Source organism: Camelus ferus, chromosome 3 (assembly GCF_009834535.1).
Source record: "Camelus ferus isolate YT-003-E chromosome 3, BCGSAC_Cfer_1.0, whole genome shotgun sequence".
Taxonomy (NCBI): domain Eukaryota; kingdom Metazoa; phylum Chordata; class Mammalia; order Artiodactyla; family Camelidae; genus Camelus; species Camelus ferus.
The window spans coordinates 54138053-54161591 of NC_045698.1; the positions used below are offsets into that span (position 1 = coordinate 54138053).

The 23539-nt window shown below is 35.0% G+C and overlaps 1 protein-coding gene and 1 long non-coding RNA gene across 6 annotated transcripts in view; one reads left to right on the forward strand and one right to left on the reverse strand.

Annotated features, from left to right (window-relative positions):
• The window catches only part of LOC116662115, a 126784-nt gene that overhangs the window by 47084 nt on the left and 56161 nt on the right, over positions 1-23539 (forward strand). For both annotated transcript variants that reach the window (XR_004318106.1, XR_004318100.1), the window contains exon 2: positions 9364-9426. This is a non-coding gene — a long non-coding RNA (uncharacterized LOC116662115). The remainder of the gene's footprint in view (positions 1-9363; positions 9427-23539) is intronic.
• The window catches only part of SSBP2 (single stranded DNA binding protein 2), a 250407-nt gene that overhangs the window by 23647 nt on the left and 203221 nt on the right, over positions 1-23539 (reverse strand). For 2 of the 4 annotated variants that reach the window (XM_032475376.1, XM_032475358.1), the window contains 4 exons: positions 18208-18299; positions 13532-13580; positions 3156-3191; positions 1298-1352 (listed from right to left, as the gene is read on the reverse strand). In XM_032475376.1, coding sequence (XP_032331267.1) covers positions 1298-1352; positions 3156-3191; positions 13532-13580; positions 18208-18299 — 232 coding nt within the window. The remainder of the gene's footprint in view (positions 1-1297; positions 1353-3155; positions 3192-13531; positions 13581-18207; positions 18300-23539) is intronic. The other 2 variants (XM_032475383.1, XM_032475366.1) reach the window with 1 other exon arrangement.

Consider the following 23539-nt stretch of genomic DNA (forward strand, 5'->3'; position numbering starts at 1 on the left):
TCTATACACAATGAATTGTTTCACTTCTTTTAAGATTCTCTGAAGACAGAGATCCATGAAATGTTTATGATGTATTCCAAAGAGTTAGTAAAGCAAAGTAAAATTTTGAATTAAATATCAAATTTATGCTTTTTCTAAATTAAAGATTCCAAATTTAAAAATAATTATTTATTGGTATGATTAATGACACTTAATTTCAAGCTTCTGTATATCTAGATGTCAGCAAACCAGTGCAACATAATAATTTCTAATTATAAAAATTTTCCATCAGTTTCATTAGCCAGAAGTGAAAACTGATAAAAGTCTTAGCCTATTTCTTTGTTACCTACTTTCTAGATTTCAGTGTTATATATATTTTAAAATAACATTGTGATCATACTGTATCAAATCATGAACATGTATTTCCCCATGTCATTAAAAAAAATTCTTTGACAATAATTTTAATGGCTACATTATAGTTCATAAAAAGTTAATTTAAAAAGTTCATTAAAACTGGATTAGGTATGAAGGTTGTATCTATTTCACTGTTATAACAAACGAGCATCCTCCTACATGATTCTTAAATTGTATCTCTAATCATTTTGAGTAGTAGGATTATAGAATCAGGTGGTATAAACTTTCTCACAGCTCTTGGTACATGTTGCCAGAGCACTTTCTAAGAGGGCTGTGTCCCAGTTATAGTCCTCAAGACACATACATTTAATAGTTTGTACTAAAGTTTTAAAGAAAAGAGAATGATACTTAAAATAATTATATTAAGAGATTACAGGAATACTGAGGTACTTTAAAAGATTAAAAAACTTTCCACACTACATAGTGGGTTTATTAGCTAACTAATGAATACCTTAGACATGCAGGCTAAGTGATATTGTAATTGTAAGCACATCCACATCTATCTAGATCCTACTATGGTGGGTCTACTTTGCTGTATTAAACCTAACGGATCCATGTACTTCATGTGTTACTTATGCAGAAATTTTCTAAATTGTGAGATCTGGATCTTTTTCACAGTCTCAAGCAGACTTTCAGTCAGATAAGCTACTGGGAAATTCATACAGATCAACACCATTTCATTCTAATTAATTCTGTCACCCACACAACAAGAATTTCCTAAATGCTTAAAGTAATTGGACAATAAGCTACTTAAGAACACTATTTCTTCCTACTTGCTACCTCTACTCGACTTGTGAAGCCATCAATGAGGTAATGAATACTACTACATTTCCTAAGAATCTCTGTATTTTGTGATTTTTAGTCTAAGAGTCAAATGCCCACGTGGCTAGTTTGATTACAATACCTGCTGGACTAGGCATGATGGGTGTTCCTGGTGGCCCTCCACCTCCTGGAGGACCCTAAATAATTATATACAAAATTTCAGTAAAAGTCAGGCATATCATTAAACAATATAAGGAAAAACAAAAGAAAAGTTAGACTTTATAATAATCCAGTTTGAAAGTAATAGAGGAAATTATTTTCTCCATAATTTATTTTCTTTGAATGCACAATCATTTCAATGTTATGCAAAATATAATTTAGCTTAAATATGCAGATACTGTTTTGACACGTTTCCAAAGACAATGAGGCTGTAACACTGATTTATTATTCATGACTTAATCACATCTGGTATAATGAGGTTAAGGAGAAACCATTTAATGGGGCCTTTACAAATCCATAAAATAGAAATATTTCATGTGTATCCTTGATTTAGTTTACTGTAATCTTCTTATATTTTGTATCCCTGGCTTTTATAGGCAGCTGAATACCAAAAGATACTCATATATTTAAAAAGATACATTGATGCTCTTCTATCAGTTTCAACTGCAACACTTCTGGGGCATTATAACTTGAGCTATCACATCAGTTAGAAATGAGAGGTAATGTTGACTAATGCTGAGGGGTTCCTAAGGCTGTGGCTACGCCATCAATCTGAAATGGATATTAGGTGATTCTAAAGTGAATTCACACAACCGAAATGGTAATTCAGGCAATGGGTTTTAGAATTGTCAGATGTACAGTAATCAGATTAACTATTAAGTGGCTAAATTTTCACTTCACTCTCAGTATAGAGACATAGCCCATTAATTATTTCAAGTAATATATTTATTGCTATTTATTAGACAACTTAAATTTACTTTCAAGTAAGTCTAATTTCATAAAACTATATTGGGCTTATTCTTAATTGACTTCAAGAAAAATTAGGTTTTTCCAAACTTCCTTACTTTTATTTCTGTTTCATAGAGAATGTGAAAAAAATTAGTCTTTCTTAGTTTGGATAGCTTAAGGGAACACTGAACGCTAAGTTCACAGGTCTAAAACACCATGTGCTTTTCACTGTGTTCATGGGACATTATTTCCACGAAGGGTGAAACGCTCATTGATCTCCCTAAGTACTCCTTTTTCCTGCTCTAGTTAGTCACCAGCTCCGAAAACTTCCTTAGGAACGGTTTTCCTTTTTACCGTTTCATCCTTGCCTCTCTGCTAGGCATTTCCCCTGAAGTATTATAACAAGTCATCTATGATGGCCTTAAGATGCAGCAAGGATTATAATGTTATGATGGTTAAAAGGTTATTTGTAGGTTTAAGAGGTCATGTAAAACCTGATAATTTGACTTCATGTCTATATGAATAATTGGGAAATTTTAACATGTACTAAATGATAAGAAAAAGAGTAAGTGCTCTCGATTTCTAAGAGTGAAAACTAAAAAAATCCTTCCAATTACCAGTCATTATTTTGCTATCTGAGTCTCTTCAGGATTGGGAGAAAGTTTAATGTCTTCTTAGACTTTCTGTAAGGCGGGTGGGGTACTCAGGGGGTGGGTATGGATTGTTCTGGAAAACTGCAAATTCAAGCATATCGTTGTGTAACTGAGGACAGCTTTCTTCATGATTGGACAGAGTGTATCTTACTGGTTTACAGAAACATATGCTGAAGTAAAACACGGTACTGAGGGCAATTTTGGCCAGATTGATAACTGTTTCACTAATGAACATCAGCATATGTACTGGGGTTGGCAGACGAAACAACTCAGTACAAATCAGATGTTCACTTCTTGGCCAATACACAGGGGCTCTTCTTAACATCTGGACAACTATTTCATTGCCCAAATAAAATGTAACATCAGTTTTTATGAGCAAACAAACCCAAATGTACTTACTACATAATTCCCAGGAGATGCTGAGGAGTATGGTATCTGGAACATGAACAGGACAAAACATATATATGTATTTTGATTCACGTGGCAGGAGTGGAGATTGACTTAAAGTGAATCTATTTTCTAACTGATCAAGCTTTAAAATTTATCACAAAGGATAGTAAAAGATAAAGGGAATTATATCTGAGTAGTAAAAAACTGAATAAAATGCAGTATTATCTTGAATTTACAAAAAAGTGAATTTCAGTCAAGAGGAATTTAGACAGAATTACAGCTTCAAGTTATATTGCTTTCAAGGCAGTTGTACTCACTGCTTGATACTAATGACACTTATTCTGTAATTAGGAAAATATATATTTGTGCAGCTAAAAGCCAGAAACCAGAATATTTCAAATTAGTAGCCTTTACAGATGCAATTTCTAATTTATGTGCATTCTGGGATACATTATTTTTTGTTTAAAGACAGGTTTCAGGCTACTATATTCATGCAGTAGGGGTCAACTCTTGATATACAGACCTCACCTTTCCTCATTTTCTTTTCTAATTAGCTTCTACAAAACAACATAATAAATGCAAAAGATTTTGCTAATACGTCTCCAAAGACTACTAATTTGTGGAGAACAGCTATGAGTAACAAATTCCCTCTTTCTCTTTAAGTCCAAGCTCTTAACTGAGCTCTTTTCTAGAGATTAGAAGGTATTAATACAACTTTGTTATGATAATTTAAGAAATGAAAACTGGGAAACATACATTTAAAAATAAACCCTTATGTGTGGAAATTAATCGAGAAGTTAGGTCCAAATGCACTTTTTTCACATGAGCTCACTACTTACATCTTTCAACTTCTGCACATCCAGAAAAGACATTTTTGCCTTATTCTGAAAAAAGCCAATACGTTACTGTCTTCCTGGAGTAAGACAGCCATGGCCAAAACAGGACTTTAAGAGGAGTGAAAAGATTATAGTGCCTGCACCTAAGTGCTCCCTCCACCCCAACATCTTCTACATATTAAACATAAAAATAAGATGAAATCATAAAGTAAGGAGATGGGAGTACAACAAAGGTATGGTTTTCCTCTGATTTTAATATTAAGTCATTTGAGACCTCTTTCCTCACTGTTTGGTGTTCCTGCTTTGCCTTAAGCACAGACCACGTGGGTCTCAGCCTCTGTCCATCTATGGGTAGTTCAGCCCTGCAGACGGCCGTTACCAGCGTGCCCAGTATCACCAGTGATGACAGTTACTTCTATGGCTATCGGGATCCCTATGGCAGAAAACATTTATTCGATGTGGGGAATGAATACGGCTTTGCTCTCTTGGGTCCCTTGTAGTTCATGATCTGCCATCCGTCCTCTGCTTCATATTATTTTAAACAAGTGTACCTGCCTTCTCCAAATCACCAACTTATCTCCTTGTAATTTCATCTCCTTGTAACTTCAGCTCCTGGCTCCTGTTCTTCTGCCTCTATTGCCTACCATCATTCTTAAGCAACATCAAGATATGATTTAACCATTTTTTAGAGCTTTGGAACTGACATTTCGCTGCCTTTCCTTTCCTTTCCAGTATACCCGCCTTTTCCATTTGTGAGTATGGTGACATCCTAGGAGTTTTTATACAGACATCTAAACAGCTTTCCCGACTGACACACCTTCCTTGTTCCTTTGCTGTTGAACAAGAAATATTCTATGTTCTATCCAGAATCTTATTCCATCACAATTCCTCTGTGTTTACTAGGTCCGTTATTTCCCCGTAAGTTGCCTGTGCCCCTCCCCTATGCCGTCTTCAGCATTTTGTTTCTATCTCCAATGTCTTAAATTCATTATCCCAAAGCCTCCATTGTTTGATCTCTCTGATCACCATCTAGCCAACTCTTCTGTTTTATGGTAGAGATTTCCTGGCAAGAAACACAAAATAGGGTTGATAAGGTACAAAATATAATCATGTTCTCCAACTTCAACCTAGCTTTCACTAACTGGGAATGTTTTGGCTCAGCCTTCATGGAAACTCCAAAGCATTCTAGTGGTGGGCCAGCGAACTCGGGGGAAAAGTTCCAATTGGTAGCATTTGCCAACTTACATGGTGTACATATTCCTATATGGCCGATTTCAAGCTACCGAAGATTAGCCCACAAAATTCCTGTATTTTTAACAAGTGACTGTGGTGAGCTGGCCCTCATTGGTGGCTATACCATCATGAGTTGGAAATTTACACTTCTGTCATACATTAAAGCCATCCAGTTCTTGCTACGCCATCATCTTCAGCTCAGCACTCCATTATTTAGAGATTTAAAATTTCATCCATTCATCTCAGGTAGGGAAAAAAAAAGCCTTTGCTTTTCCAAAGCTAGCCCCTCCTGACCATCCCGTTCTCCTAAGTCCTTGCTCCTTTCATACTTTTTTTTTTTTTTGACTAGAAATTGAGTTTACTGGGGGGACAGCAGAGGAACTGTAGTTCAGGAATCGCAAACTGTAGCCATCTACAGACGAGTTGGTTGAAGGTGTGGGGCGGGCTATATTAATATGGAAGGAAGCTTCTTTTATAGTCTAATGTCTCCCTCTTTAAATACAGTTAAATATAATAAACATTTTAAAATATTTTTTAAAGTCTGTTATCTCATCTAATTGTTCAATTTCTTTCCATTTTGCCACGTCAAACTCTCTAATTCTGGCTTATACCCACTGTTTCTACCTCATAGTCTTTGATGTCCTCATTAAAAGAAAGGGAGCATTTGGGCTTCTACCCCTAGCACTTCCCCGAACCTACACTCTTGTTACAGCAGTATCTGCCAGGCTAGCGTGAGAAACAAAATATAACAATGTAGGTAGACGTACTCTGTGGGTGCAGAGGATATATTTGAGCTGCGTAGCTGGGACTTAGAGTAAGGGTCCATTAGAAAGACAAAGAGAAGGACCAGCATTTTTAAAGAAGAAAAATGTGGAAGTACATAGTTTGTTACGGAAATGGTATGTGATATTACACAGCTGTGCAGGGTGGGACTTAGAGGGGGTGTGGTAAATGATGAGGCTGTGGTCAGACTGAGTTTATGGTGTAGGAAATAGGGAGTCAGGTTCTAAAGAGACATGTTCATATTTGTGTTTCAGTAAGATAACTCTAGAGGCATTTATGGAACGTGAATGCAAGCTAGGAGACTGCTGCAAGAAGTCTAGGCAAGAGATGATAAAAAGTGTTCTAGGCAATGCTGATTAAGGTAAGTAGGAGCAAGAGAATTTGACAGGCTTTTCATAAATGTACTCTAGGGCTTGGTGACAAACTGAGTGTGGTGGACACGGGAAGGGAGAAGTTACGGTAATTGCTAGGTGGATGCTGTCGCTAGTAATTTATATATAAGGAATTGTGGAACGGGAAGTTTGGGGAATGTCTGACATTGAATTTGAAGGCACTAGTACACATTGAGATAGTTCTGATTGACAGAAATTTAGGAATACAGGTCTAGAACTCATTAGATCAAGACTAGAGATAAAGGTTCAATTGAATACATTTCCATTTTGTGTTGTGCACAATAGTTAATCTGGGGTTTGGTTAGATTTAGTGATAGTTGGAAATGTTAAAGTGAAAAAAGCCCGAGACTGGCGTTAAAGAACAGTAGCAATTAAGAAAGAGTGGATGATGTGACTGGAGGAAAATCAGCAGAAAAAATCTTACAAGAAGTCAAGCAAGTTAGACTTTTAAGAAGCAAGGAATGGGCACAGCTTGACTAGGAAATGCCTAAACTGGGCTCTTTTTGAGCCCTATTTGGCTCAAGTCTTTCAACCTTTCTGTCATACACCCAAGGATAAATAATAAAAAGGAATATGTTAGTACAAATATGGAAAAAAATAAACATTAAAATGGAAAGAAATTAATAGACACTTAAAACCAAGGTATCAAATATTTCAGAAGTCAGGTATGATAAGGACAGAAAAAAAGTCATGATATTTGGTTGGTAGGTAGGTCACCAGTAACCTTCAGAATAGTACTTTTCATGGGAATTGATGCGGTTGAGAAGTCAGTTCAGTGAATCTTTGTAAATCATCACCTGCTGTTTCAGGCATTACACTGTCACGTAGTAATGAAAGGACATGAGGATCAAGGAATTCATTGTCCAGTTGAACTGAGTGAGAATCTCCATGTGAGATGCGGGATGGGCTTTAAGGCTGAGGGAGGGTTGAGAGAACTTTTCTATCAGCTGCCCACTCCCAACTCTGGAGGAGTGGAAGACTAGTTTGTCTTGGGATTCTGTTCATGGGCATAGTGTTAGGGAAAGTTCCAGCCAACGGAAAGGGATAGAGGAGTGGAAGACTAGTTTGTCTTGGGATTCTGTTCATGGGCATAGTGTTAGGGAAAGTTCCAGCCAATGGAAAGGGATAGACTAAAAACTCCTTTAGAAAAACAAATGAGCAAGATATGCAAAGAGGCAACAAGAGGTGGAACAGAGAGGACAGATGAGAGGGTCAGCACTGAGAAGGAACGTGACTAAGGGGCTGATAACTTTGGAGGTAAAGGGTGGAATTCGAAGAAATTTGAGTTTAGTAACCTTTTCTCCTCTGCAAAATATGAGACAACTTTAGCTGATAGAGGGGCAGAGATAAGGAAGGAGAGCAGGAAAGGCATGTGAATAAGGAAGAGTGAAAAATTGTTGATCAAGTATCAGTGAGGAGTCAGCAGAGGATGAAGGTTAAAGACTTAAATTATAGTATCTTAAGCACAATTACAGAAACACGGGGTAGGCATTTTGGAAGAATCGAAGGTGGTGTTCTACAAATACTTGAAATTTAACATTCCACAAACGAAGCTTACCGTCGACCCTCTAAACTGGCTTCTTTTCCTAATTCTGTCTGTGTTACTCCCATCCTCCCTGATAACTGGGTTCAAAGACCTGAAATCACCTTCAACTTCTTCATTCTCTTTCTCCCTCAGTCCAACAAGTCACCAGGGGTTTTTGATTCTACGTGTGAAATTTATCTCTGTCATCCTTTCTCCACGGCTCTCCCTCAGGCTCTGACAACTACTGTTACAATACTGTCCTGACGTTGTTTCCCTCTGTATCCATTTTATATTCCATCTTCCTAAAATACAGCTTTGTTCTACATAGGTGACAATTCCAGATTTCTCAGCATTCAAAGCCCTGAACACATCGTGGTCCCATTTTTTCCCCCAGCTTTGTCGTCCTCTGTGCCTTCCCAGTCTACCCTCCCAGCCACTGAGAGTCTAATAATTTTCCCTCACACGTTTCCTGCATTTCCCTTTCTCATTATTTTTGTTGAGGCTTTTCTTCACCTCTAGTGACCAGATTCTAACGTAATTAGTCTTCTCCCCGCACCCACCCCCCGTATGCTATACAAGATATCCATTAATATGAAATGAAAGCTGAAAATGCAGATATGGAAGATAAGCAAGATCAGAGAGCTGGGAGAACAGGATCCTAGACAAGAATCTCTTATTTGACTTACGATAAAATTATATTGTCTGGCTAAGCTAGACAGGTAATTCAAGGGCTGTGACAAGAATCCAAATACTCTGAAATATCCTGACTCCTAATATCCATGACTGTGTTGCTGTGGTAGGGAGGAAGAGCAGAATAACTAGAGATTTTTGGTTTCATTTAAAAAAAAAAAAAAAGATTAGCTAAGTAGCTTAACATCTTAGCTAAGTAGCTTTCTTCAACCGTGAAGTTTTAAACTACCTTATAAGCACTGAAATTAAGTTCAACAGAAATCAGGGAGGGCACCGTTATCTATGTCACTGTAAAGTTGAAACGATTCTATTAATTTTCGTGTCCTTTTTAAAAAATGAGCATCTGTTTGTGCAGGGCGGAGCCTATTTTGGAGTAAGATATTTGTTTTTCTCCAGTTTAATCACTACAGTAGATCCTTGTTTTCCCTCAAAGAAGTTTCCTCTTTTTCCTGTCAAGCTAATGAGTTAATGCTATTTTGAACACTGGTTGTTTCAGCCTATCCCTTCTTCTGCTAAGAATTCCTTGAATATTCTTTGAATCACACCTCTCTTATTTTTCCGTTTTTCCAAAATATCTTATTTTGGCTTGGATGGGGCTCCGGGAGTGGGTGTGTGACCCAGCCTGGCCCACAGAGCACTGGTCGTAACAGGATCATGAATGAGCCTGGACCCAAGCTAAACAAAACCAGTTCAGGTGGTTATTCCCAATACTTGTGCTTAACTGATAGTTATTCCCAATATTCTTTTGTGTTCAACAGGGACTCATGAGGATACAAATCTGGAGCTTCACACAGCCTTCTTGCCAGACAAGGGGAACAAAGGTAAGCCATGAGGAGAGATGGGTCTTGGTGACACGATTAGAATGCTTGGGACCAAATGTGCCCCAAAGCAAATTTATGTCTAGACTTTACACATACATGGTCCAGTAATACTGTCAGTATGAGCCTAGTTTGGTTGGTTTTCTGTACCTTGTAATCAAAAGTGTCTCTAGACAAAGCTAATTAAGGTATTTTCGATAAAAGCACTTGCTACTTAATGCTTAGAACTTGCTTTATAGCTCAACTGAAGTGCACAGTTCTTTGCAAAACAAATAAAAAAGAAAAAATAGTTGGTGGATTTATAGATAAATTTCCAAATAAGAATCTGAGGCCAATAATGTAATGCTCAGAGTGAAGGAAGTTAAAAGTCAAAATCATACTTTTATTTTGAATTAAAAACATAAATTTGTCCTTAAAAGTGTTTCTCCTGCTGCTATGTAGAAAGGGTGCCAAAAACATTTTTGATCAAAACACTTGTTCATGACAAAACTATGTATAGATAAAGATCAAGCAGGTAAATAAATATATTGTGGGCAATGTTGTAGGCAGATTGCTCACTTTCAGAGAAGTATGTTGTAAACATGGGAAGCAGAGAGTCTAGAATGAACTCGTGTTGGATTGGGGCTGAAGCACCAGTGTGCACCCAGGGTTTTAATACATACAGATACAGAAAGATAGAGATGTGTGCGGGTGTGTGTATATGCATACATCTATATCCTACTTCTGCTGGTTGAGAGGGCTAGGAGCTGTACCACTCCAATGGGCTCTAAATACTTCTTTCCACTAAAAGGAATCAGGGACCCTTAAAGAAATGGCTGTTTCTAGGGTTAAGGCTGGGAAAATATAAGATGAGTTTCAAAGTGCTCAAAGAATAATGAGGACATGTCAAAAGGAACAAGGGGGTTTCAGTTGGCCAAATCTGGAATGATTTTAGTATCTAAAAACCTAACGGACAGAGTAAGTATCCACAAGTATATTGGATACATATGAATGAATGGAGAAAAAAGAAAAACTCTTTGTTATAATAGAAAGTCAACTCATAAATGGAGAAGGAAAGAAAGAATTAGAAAATAGCCGTGTGGCAACCAGCACAGTGGAAAAATAACAATTCAGGCAAAAATTGTCAGTGGATGCCCGAAGTAGCAGATTACAGTATGATCTTTACAATAGTGTCAAACCATGTCTCCACGAGTTGATAATTACAAAGGGGAAAACAGCAATTCTACAGTGGAGAAAGCTAACAAGCACCATCTTAACTAAGTGATCAAAGTTAACATTACAAATAATGCACAAATCACCATCATACACCTCCTGAAATGACACACTGAGCAAAACACAAAATTGCCTCTGCAGATTCCTGTCATATATATAGAACCTGAACCTAACCATGAAGAAACAACAGACAAGACCAAATTATAGGACATTCTACCAAACACCTGGCTTACATTCAACGAAATGCCAGAGCTGAGAAAGACAAAGTAAAGTTGAGGGTCCTGTACCAGGTTAAAGGAGACAGAGAGACATGACAGATGAAAGCAGCAGGTAAACTGGGATTTCTGTTGTTGTTGTTGTTGTTACAAAAGACATTGTTGGGACAACTGGTGAAATCTAAATAAGGAGAGTAAATGGGAAAATGGAATTACATCAGTGTTAATTTTCTTACGTTGATCATTACGCTGTTTATGAAAGATAATGTCTTTGTTTTTAGAAAACACAAAGTATTAAAAAAAACAGTATATAAAATTATTTGGAAATAGCAAAAACAAAACACCCAACCACTTTAGCATGCTGCCCTGAGGAGCCAGAGGCTTACTGTGCTAACAAAATGAAAAGTATTTGTAACTTTAAATACGGACAGAAAGTCCAAAAAACTTGGAATTCAAAATAATACAGATGAATTGTCACTACAATATTATCAGTGGTATTTAGGGAAAAAGGTCCCTATACTTCAGCTTTGTTTCACGTAAGCCTTACGTTTTTTTGCTAGAAAGTCATCAGTTGTCTGATTTGTTTCCTGTTCTCATATTGTATCAATTTTAGAGGAATGCTTTTCCTTTCTGTGCTCAGGATGACGACTCCTTTCTCTTTCAGAAGAGAAAACTATAGGCGTTGCCCACTACTCTTCCCAGTTCATTCTTTGAGTGATGGGAGATGTAGCCACATGGGGTACAATTTAACAAAGGGATAGCTTTCGATTCGATTACGTGCCTACATGGGTGCTGGTCAAATGCCCATTTCAGAGTGGTTGTTGGACAGCAGTTTGATGTGCAGAGCGCCTACCCTAATTCCTAGTGTTTCTCAGGGTCTAAAATAATGCAGAGCTGCCGACCTGATACGGTACTTTCCTCCTGCACAAACAGTGCTTAGCTCTGTGAAGTCCCAATGAGTTTTTTAGGAACCTAAAAACTAAAAATCATCAGAAAGCGTAACACTCTCCACATCTCTGCCTCTAGCTAATACTCTTTTCTTGGATAACATACCTGCTAGGTACAATGCACCATCCTCAATATTAAATCCTGCCCACCTTCTAAGTGGCTTTTGGAGGATAGAGTCTCCAGGTGAGTGTAGAAAAGGAGGTTCTGCAGGAGGTGGGCAGCAGGGGGTGTGAACTGCACTCTGGCTTGCCTGCAACGGGCAGTAGGGAGCTGGCTGGCTGGGCTGACAGTGAGGAAAGAGAGAGGGTCTTCTTGCTTACTAGTTATGGCGGACCATCAATTGTGCATTTTATTTTTAATCCCGTTTCATCAGACATGTGGATAACAGAAAGTCTTTACAGATTCTGGCAAATAGGAAGATTGGCAAGAATTTTCACTGTTATTAAAAAATTGTTTTTCTGCATCTTTATATCTGTTTTAATAGGGAGTTCAAAGAAAGTATCTTGAGCTGCTGGTTAGGTGCCATCTTAAAGTGGAATCTTGAAAGTTGAAAGTCATAGCAAGAAGCAAATAGAAATGTGAACTGTTCAAAAGAATATAATCAAACTAAAAGAATTTTGGAGGAGTAAAGGAGTTACATTACAACATAATCGGGCAAAACAGTATCTTAAAAGATTTATTGAAATTAATGGATGCAACATCATCATTCTCTCTACCCCAAACAATTTTATTTAATTAGCAAATGTCATAGTTATTGAAACTAAGAGATACACAGAGAGTAGAAATGTTTTCTCTAAAAATATGAGTTACATAATTGAGAAGAATGATTTCTGCTTTAGAACAGCAATGGGTTTAGGATGATTCTTTCTATACCATCCACACCTTACTTTAAATTTTCTTCAAGTTTAAATTAACATTAAATAGTGGATCAGCTTCATGTTTATTTAGCCTCAAGGCCACTGCTAGTCAATAAGGTACCTCTGTGCATATTAGCAAAAGGCATCCATTCTGGGCAGATGCTCCATGGACTTCACAAGTGGAAAACAGCTGTATTTCAGCTTCCTACTGACTCTGTTGACTCAGGCACCTTTGTGCAGAGCACATACTACACAGATGTACAGAGCAGAACCCACATACTGAAGAACTCCAGATGCACATATTTGTGACATTATTAAGAGAAAAATATTTATGCAGTCAAATCACGGCCACGTAACATATAAAGAAAATTCCCAGGATGTCAGATACATAGGTACAAATGTAAGGATGGCAATTTAGCCCACAGCACGAGGCAAATGTGTGCTTGCTTCTGAGGGAGGGAGAGAGCAAGCCGGCTTGTAACTAGAACAGCAGACATAATCATAATAACTCAGATAGAGATTGATTTGATTTGGCAACTTTAGTGATTATTATAGTTTTTTAGAAGATCAAATCACTTTTATGATAGATTTTATGATAAATATAGCCTACTGTAGTATACTTAAGTCATACTGTTTCTCTATCTTTGAAGATCTGTTAATCTACATAGAATGCATGTTTATATTAGATCTTGAAATAAAAAAATACACAATTTCAAGTTATACACATTTTCTAAAAATATACACAAATGTATTTTTTGAATGATTACCTAAAAAACAAAAAGGTTGATATAACCAACTACAGGGCTTTGAAAAGCAACAGATTTTTGTTGTTAAATGCTACAAAGTGCAAAGAAAATGAAAAATGCATATACTCACTGAATTGGCATTTGTTGGGTTTGGCCAAGGTCTACCACCACCTGGCCCCCTAGAAGACAACATGATAAATGAAATTTTACCTGATGCCACAATAAGCAATAATATCTTAAAATAATAATGTTTATAATTCAGTTACTATGCAGTTCTAGTTCAGCACTGAAATTACTCCTTACATTTATTTTCATAGCTTTTTTATTTCTAAAATCCAAAAATTTTATCATTCCCCAAAACAGATTTCTTCCCAAATCAAACTACTTCTAGTAAGCCCAGTTTTATTTTAAGTTCATGTTTTAAGTATAAATGTGGTAATCATCTATAGCAGTAAATATGTACATTTAGTTAAATCATTATGAAAGCATGCTTTTGGAATAAAAATCACAAATTATGAAATAAACATAAACTATAATCTTGTGACATCAATATAAGCACTGCCCGTATCATTCAAAATGAAAATGAAATCATTTGTAAGATAAATTATACATAAAATGATTATTCGTATTAAGTTCCAAATAAATAAATGTAAATAATGTCCAAACTTGCCTCCTCTTCAAAAAAATTGCATAGACTATCACATAACTTTATATACATGTATATATTAACCTGTCTTTCAGTGCTACTGATGATGTAGTTAATATTAAACAAGAAAATCACACTTCTTGTTTTCGTAATTGTAGTTCAAGACAGTGGCCAGAGTAAATTTTGGGAGACTTAGGAGGTAATCTATGCCAATATATTATTTCACTTTAGGGTGGAGGAAAATGTTTCATATTCCATAGCTTAAAAGGACATAAAGCTTTTAAAACAAAGTTAATGCCTAATTAATTAAGTCCAAAAAAGTCTCTTGTCCTCATACTTTTAGTATTACGTATATCTGCATAAATACTGCCTGATAAAAAGCAGACCTCTATCAGCAGGTCCTCTATAATAAAAGTCACTCAAAATTCCCTTTCTCTCTAATCTCTATGAAAAGACTGTGACATGTCCCCTGATTCTTATTTTAGGGACCTTAAACCTAAAGTTCTAAATGTTAGAGGCTGTCCAAGTTAGCTATATTACTTGTGTCTTCTTGGAATGTTGAAAACTGTTTTGAGCTTTATTTTGGGATTCCCCAGGAATGTCAGCAGTAGGAAAGGTCATGAAAATTGTGCCTTGAGCTCTGTTAGGATGCCCAAGTGCAATTTTTCCAAACCTGCTTGAGTAATAGAAGGGGAAAATATGATGCCTAAGGGGATGTGGTCAAAGTATTCCGCACAGGGAGAAGGCGCGGGGCACCTGTATTGTCCCTGGAAATTGTTCCTCTTTAACATGGTGATGATGACAATGATGATGATCTTACAATTAATTACTGAAACATTTAAAAAGATGATTTTTTGTATAGGATTCAATGTCCTAATGCGCAGAAACTGAGGTAAACCACGGGCTATGTGTTGATCAAGTAAAACATTTGACTTGTTTGATGTTAAATAGAACACAGTGAAGAAATTGGGAAATACTGATCTGTTTGAAAATATTTTAAGTTTTGCAAATACCGCTAAATAAAGTGGAGTTTATAGTAGCGAGTTGTTCTACCAGAACAACCACTTAAGCTCAGTAATTCCTATTCCTTTTGAGGGCCATCAGTATTATCAAGAAAGTGATCTATAAACAATAATGTAGGCATTATTTCGAATGTAAATGTCTACATAAGTGTAATTGCAAACAGAATCAGGTTAGCCTCACTTAAAAAGAGAAAAATGGAATTTAAAAGAAGTCTATTTTTTGTAAAGGGTATCTGGATATGATGAGATGAAGGCAGCTATGATTACCAAAGAGAAAAATTCTTTTCTTCTGTAATTCAGTCATTTTATTTCAAGATAATAACTCTACAAACTTTATAATTCTATAGGATATTATCCAGGACAAGAAGGTTTAGATTCTTTGAAATTCTTGGTCCTCAGTTTCTATTAAAATACCGAGGTGTACAAAGTTGAATTAGAAATGTTTTAATGTTGAATCCTACATTCTTTTGAAATTTGTAAAAAGGTGGTTTATTTAGAAATATAGTTTCCTTTAAAAATAATCTATAATGCATTTGAAAATATTTACATCATGATTGCAGTTTGTAAATTCTACTTCAAATTACTGAAATGGGTATTAAGCTTTATTTCTAAATATAACTAGTTATAGAAACATTAAAGGTGTACTCTTATTTTAATTTTAGATGACACTACATACAATTTATCCTGAGTTTAGAGTTAGAAAATGTTCAAAATTACATTAAAATAACCATTTTCTTTAGAGGCAACCAATATTTTTTTTAAACAACAAAATTATCAAAATTTCATTCCAAATAGTTTATTCTCAGTAAAAGATAAAGTTGTAGTTAGAATATGGTATTTAGTTTCTTTAGTGACCAGTTTGGGTTTTTTTTTGTTTGTTTGTTTTTTTTTTACTGATGTTATACTTTTATGGCAAATAAGAAAAAGTGACAAGCTAAAGAAACCTCATCCATATACGATTCTTCAGCATACCCCACCTCATCCTGACACACAAATATCTTAGACTGTTAAAAATGTAGCTTAAGGTAATCCTACTCTAATGCCTTTTCCCTTGATTTTTAAGTTACCCGACATGTAAAAAGTGACATGAAGAAAGCCATAATTCTAGTTAGAAACACTTAATTATCATAATACAGTGAGATTTACTTTGTTTTAAAGAAAATAAATTATGAAGTGGATTTCAATAAAATTTACTCTATTGAGTACAATGGAGATAATAGTGTTTTATTTCTCTTCAAATTCACTTTTGCTTTGTTGGAGCCAGTATCAATAAAAGAATTATTCTCTCTGGTTGGATCTTCCATACTTCCAAACTTTCCCTGTTAGGGGAAATATTTACAATTTCATTGTCCTTGAAGGAAACTTAATTTATAGAAAACTGAAAATGATATAAGACCCCAAATAAAAGTCCATAGTAACAAACAATGGAAATTTGAGTCTGTAAGGCTTAAAGTTCTTTAAAAACCAGATATTATATGAAGTATAACTATATAAAGTATTATATTTAAAAATACTGGGTATATTTAACAAGAAACCAAAATATCAACAAAAACAATCACATTAAAATTTTCAGCCATATTTTTAGTCTCCATAGGCTAGGGAATTAAATGTACCCATACGTATTTAAGTGTATGTGAAAAGGAACTAGACAGTTTTAAGCAGCTATTTGAGCCTCTAAATGGTCACACGGAATAACTTTTTTCTGTACTAGTAAAATCTGGCTAATTATCATGATGAATAATATAAAAAATGATAGTATATATATTCTTAATATTTAATGATAATTCTGGGTTGATCATAGCATTCAAAATTATTCCTTAAAAGTTAATTCCATTTTAAATTCAGAATCTTACAAAAGTAAATTATGTATCTATATCTATATCTACATCTATATCTAAATCCTATTGTTAAGAGTTTCAGCTTTTGATATAAGCACAAGATACTCCTTTTCATAGCAACCATTAATAAAGGCTAAGCCTTTGAGGAATTTAAGAAAAGTCAGACTTCGTGTCTATCCATTTTTACTTTAAAAGTGGAAAGATGTGATAGGAAAATTTGACCTACTTTTTTTCCTTGTTCTGTTAGGTTTGAGTCTGGCTGATACCCATCTATTAACCTATTTTCTATTTTAGGCAAAACTGCTTTCCATGAAAATGGTTTCAGAAACTTTAAAAAAATCCCTACATACATCAAAAGAGCATACCTCAGTATATATTCAATACTATTAAATGATGGCAGAGTTGTTTAACTTGACATATAAGTAACCAAAACACAGACTAATGGGAAATACATTAGAGGAGACCACTCACAACCTTATATGGAACTCTTTGATTATTTCTGGTAAACTTTCTTTAGGCTACAGCATGAAATTGATCCACCTAATGAATTAAGGAAAGACATTAACAAGTACTGGGGTTATATGGAACCTTGAGAGCAAGTCACATAATGGAAAATAAATTTCTTAACATATTACATCATATTGGCTGATAGAAGCAGCTACTTTTTGGTCTTGAAAGGCCTTTTCGGTAAACAAGACAAAACAAAACACACAAACAACCCCCCAAACTGTTAGTTTACTCCTTATCTAAGTATATCTTGAATTTCAAAAGAAAATACACTATGGAAAGTTCTTTAATAAAGGAAAAACTACCAGAGAGACTTCTTCCTGGGTAAATAGCAGTCCCAACAAAGCAAAAATAAAGACATATATATTTATGAATTGAAAACTCTTAGGAATCATATGTTAAAATGAAGTTATCAGTATTCACTTGTCTGCTTCTGTAGACTTACGTCATGGTCCTGGTGTCAGCATCTCTTTACACTTTGTATGGACTATGTGAAGATTATGCTTATTTATAAAAGGCTAGTTTTTATGATAAATGAAACATGAAAATTAGACTGTAAGTTGGCACTTACGGCATTTGAAAGTGGGAAAAAAATGAAAGGTTGCAAGAGAAGGAAGATAAACACAGAAAAAACGTAAAAATGAAGCAAACACTACAGCTCATGTTTAGTTCACTTATACTAGTTTCTTTATATTACACAGAAATCGAGGAGCTTAAATTGTGATACAAATTGGTGTAGCTTTAGAAGACAGAAAATAGAACACTTTACAGGATAATATAGCATTTTGCTTACATGTTCATTCCAGGCATTCCAGGGCCACCTAAAGCATTCAGTGGGGGTCTCATTGCACCTCCATAGTTCTGTAATGATAACCAAGGGTCAGACTACCACAAAACAAAAAAACAAAACCAAAGAGGAGGGGGGAAAGAAAGGAGAGCAGGTTAATGATTTCCCTACATAACTCCTGACTGGATAAGGCCTGTGCAATTCATTCTCTGAAGGGTCCACTCTTGTACTTTTGCTTCTATTTCAACAATTACTTTGGTTTGTGTCTTTTAAAAACTATGTGAGTATGTATGATCATTGAAGTTCGCTACATGACTAAGGTATAGTTGCAATTATAATATTGAACATATCTTTATTAATTTCCTGACATCTGTACAACAGTGAATTTTTTCAAATGAAACATTTCATAAATCCAAAACTGTTTTTAAAGAAAAGATTTAGTCAACGTGTTTGAAATTGACCCAAAACAATTATACAAAGTCTGGGGGGATAAAAAGCCAAATAGGTGAATCCAACATAGTAAAACTGAATGCAAACTTCTGTTCACAAAATAATATATCCCATAGAGAAATGTACTAATATATAAATACACAAAAATATATGAAAACTTAAAATAGGTATGCATGAATTATATGACTCAATAGGTTTCTGTCAATATGTATTATATGCATTAAAAGGATAAAATATTTTAATGTTTTAACATATATATCAGCTTACTTTAGTTTCCATAAAGCCCCAAACATTAATTTTAACATTATCATGTTAATATATTTAAAAGATTAATTTTAACATTATCATGTTAATATATTTTGACAGTATCAACTACTTTCATATTTGGCTTTCTGACACCACTATTCCAACTTTTCTTCTTCAGTTTCCTTTGCTGTCTCCTTTTTTGCTAACTCTTTAAATGTTGCTTTTCTCCAAGTTCTAGCCACAGTAGTCTTCTAAATAAATACGTATTTATGGGTAACCTTCATGGCTACCATTTGTTCAACAACTATTCATATGTTAGGAATTCTTTCATATTTTGTCATAATGTCTCCCCCCCAGCTCTTAGATAACTGAACTGCATATGGGTTGTTTCTCTTTGAATACCATTTCATACTCAATGTATCTAGAAGTAAACTCAGTCTTATCTGTTCACGGCTGTGTTCTTCCTATTGCCTTTCTCAGTCAGTTCTCTGGCATCATCTTCTCAGCCACAGTCCAGGCTAAGTACCTCTAGGAGCTCCTTGATGCTTCTTTTATTTCAATTTCCATATCCAATCAGTTACCAAAGTCTATTGATTCTACCTGTGAAATAGCTCTTGAAATACTGCTCTCCTTCATATCACCCTTACTGAGACTACTGTGCTCTTAGTTGGTCTCTCTAAGCCTCTCCCCCTCTCAATCTAGTCTCCATACTGCCTCCATAACTTTGGTTTGAAAATTCAGTCCTACTTATGTCACTTAAAAGCCATGATGACCCACGCTGCTTAGCAAAGAAAGCCTATGCTTCGGCATGGCTCCATGATGTTACCCACAGATCAGCCCTAGCCTGACTATCCTGCTCTCATTTTCTATAATATTTACCTTCTTCCCTTCTCCCAACTGCAAGCTCCAGACTACTGGATTTCTTATGATTCAGAAACATGCAATACACTTTTCACTCATGTTAACTCAGCTGCCATGGCCCTCTGTGTAGTAGGTACTAAGATGATAAGGAAATACTCATTGAGAAAAGGTCAGTTAACTCCAGAGGGTAAGCCACAGTTTATAAATAAATAAATTACCTAATTACAAGCTCATCTCATTATTTATTTACTTTTAGGAAATATTACTTAAACATCTCAATTCTGTGTGCTATGGGAGAGTAGAATAGTGTCTATCCACACTTGAGTCATTGGTTAAAAAGACAGCTAATTCCTTTAACCTCTGGATCAAGCATGGTGGTAGCAGCAAGGTATTAGCAAGGAGTTCTGAGAAGATAGTCACTGGGAACAAAACCTGAATTGTACAGTATAATAGAAATTCTTCATACACAAAAAAACTGCCTCTCATTTTTGATCTTAGAAGATCTGTATTTTGTTTTATCAAGGAAATCACTAATTTTCCTTATAGCTCTGGACATAGAAAGATAGTGGTTTGAATCTTTTACCCCTGCCCCATTTCCTCTGCCCCTCTTCCTATATGTGTGATGGTGGGCCAGTGATTCTCCCAATGATCCACTCAACCTTAATTTCCTTAACTGTGAAGTGATAGTATCATCTCTCATAAGCTTGTTGGAAGAAAAATGAAATCATATAAAACACCTCTCAGAGTGCTTGGTGCATTAAAAGCATGATACCTGATGTTCCAACATTGTAATGGCTGACCCTTATCACTGTTAATAAGGGACTAACTTAAATGAGTCTTCATCTTCCTTTGAGGCCTCAACCCCAACAGAATTACATGCTGGTTTATGTAGTGACTCCCTGACAGATTATGCATATTTCTTTGCTAGATTTTTTCCTGCTGCCTAGTAGTTTTTCTTTATTTATCTGCATCTCCTGCTTATCTTGAAGGTACAGTCTGTTTCACTCATTGTATAGCCAGTGTTCAAGTATCACAGTGCACAAGTGTCAGAGGAAATGAGTAAGAAATTATCCAATAATTTGACAGACTTACAAAATATTTTCATGTTGTGAATAATCTGAAGCAAATAGAAAACAGGAAGATAAGAAAGAAGAGCAACTGGCTTTCTAACTGGTAACACAGGCAGAATAGGAAGAGCTAATTCAGAATCACTGAATTTTAAAGCTGATGGCAGCTATACAGCTGTACAGTTTAATCTTCCTCCCAATGCAATGCCCTGACAAAAGGGCTGTTCAGACCCTGCCTGGAAAGTTTATAAAGAGTTTTTCCATGATTGGGCAGTTTAACTTCTAGATAGTTCTTCCCTATGCTGAGCTAAATTCCCTTCTCATCCTAGATTTCAAAATACAGAATGGCTTACTCTTTCTTTACATGAGGTCCTGTCCTATATTTCCATCTCACCATTCCTCCACCCCAGTTACTTCATTTGGGAATGGTATGTTCCTACTTGTATAAAACTCATTTGTTCTTCAGATTTCTAGAGGAACTAGAACTGGTTGAGTAGTCTTGGTGAATTTTTCTATTAATCATATGGTACCGGTGGAGTCTAAGAACACACAAACTAAGTATATCTTACTACAAAAGCCAAAGAGAAAAATGACTTGAAATATGGTATTAGGGAAGATACTCTTCTTGACTAAATAGATAATTTTGCTTTTCTATTGAAAGGATATTGATATCAATTTAAATATCATATATTATCACTGAAGTTAGATTTAAAATAGATTAAGAGGTGGGAACATATGGCAGGATTTGGAGCCAAGTTTATTTCTTCATCCAGGCAGTACGTTTTAATCACATGTTCACTACGTTCTAGGTGTGCACATTGCCTACATCAGCATTATCTAAGAATCGTTAGATTATATATATTTCTTCTAGGAGTTTAGTTATTCTAATAGATGACTACTGTCCCTCTTCACCACATTGGTCTTAAGCTTAAAAAATTGTGGAAATAATATCTATGATACAAAGGAGATGTGTATTTTGTTTGTGCATATAGCTAGAAACAATATTCCAGAGGCTGTTTCTGTAATTCAGCTATGAAAAAGCAAATGCATTCCATTCTTGGGTAGCATCAGTATGATGAAACATCTGTTATGCGAGTTGTTTTTCTATTGTCTTTCAAGAAACACGGCTAACCTCATTACAAAGCTCACAGTTTATAATCCATATGTTTATATACTAGGTGTTTTGAGTAAGTATCTCAAGAATCCCCTAATTCTAATGTTTTTTCTTCACTTTTTCTCCTTTGCATCATTCATATGAGTATGATTCCTGCTTTAAGTACATGATACCTATAAATAATTTCCTTTAACCTTTAATACTTTGTATGTTGTGATTTTTAAAAAGTTGTTGTAGGTATTTCTAGTTTCTGAGGTAAATTCGTACCAAAGCACTTTACTTCCCTCTGATTATAAAGAACAGATAGTAAGGATATTAATCCAATGGAAGAAATGAACTACTTTCTTTGGGTTTGAAAATGCAAAGAAGGAATTCATACTTATATGATAAACTTAGTAAAACTCTTCAATAAGAGATTACTCATAATCTCACTGGAAATATTTTCTTACTTTCTGTTGTAATTTACTTATAACACAAAAACACATAAATGTTTGGCTAGATATTTATAAAACATAAAGACCAGTATGCTTCTTATTTCTGAATTTTCAAATCAGATCTAATTTTTCATATAGCTTAGGTAAGCATTAGTATATCTTAGAAACACTGCAAAACTTACTCAAATCAGACTCTAGTTTTTAAAAGTATTGAAAATACTGGTCCGGGATGACAAAAGCTCCAAGAGCTGCTAGCTGAAAAATAAGTGAACCGAATGAAGAATAAAGTATAGGCTTCAAGCTTCTAATGTGTATTTAAAATAGATCTGTTATGAAAACCTTTTGGGAAAAAAATCCTTCAGGTTCTGTACAGCCAAACTGGTCAGCTTAGTTCGTTAAAGACTAAAAGTATATTAAGTCGGTGAAATATCCCATAGATCTTATAAATTATAATTGCCATTAATAGCTTAATGATGGTCACATAAATCATCTCTAACATGAGGAAAAACAGGGAAAAATAATCTAAATATCTAAATCAGATTTTTATAAGATAGTAAGAAAATACACAGGAAATAACTGAGACTAAATAAAAGAAATGTTCCTCTTTCTGACTTTGAGGATGTCACATATATTTATATAACAGTTTTTTTCATGTAACATATCTCTTGTAAATTTGTGCTTCGTGTTCTAATATATATAGTTGAACCTTGAACAACATGGGTTTGAATTATGCTGGTCCATTTATATGTGGATTTTTTTCAATAAATGTATTGGAAAAATTTTTGGTGACTTGTGAAAATGTGAAAAAACTCACAGATGAACCACGCAGTCTAGAAATAGTGGAAAAAAAAAAAAAAGAAAAAGTTAGATATGTCATGAATGCATAAAATATATGGAGATATAAGTCTTCCCTTACATAGGCATAAGGTGAGTGATATTCAATATAAAATTAATAATGTGTTAGTTTTCTTACTGTTTTATAACTTTGCTTTCAAAGAACTGCATTACCATACAGTGTGTACCTCTCTCTCTCTCTCTGGTAATTGGAGAAACTGTATCAGCCTATCATGGCATATAAGTGGTTTTTAAAAACTGTAACTGCTTCCAATACAGCATTATAAATATGACTGTAATACTGTATGCCATAAAGCTGTTACGATGATTCA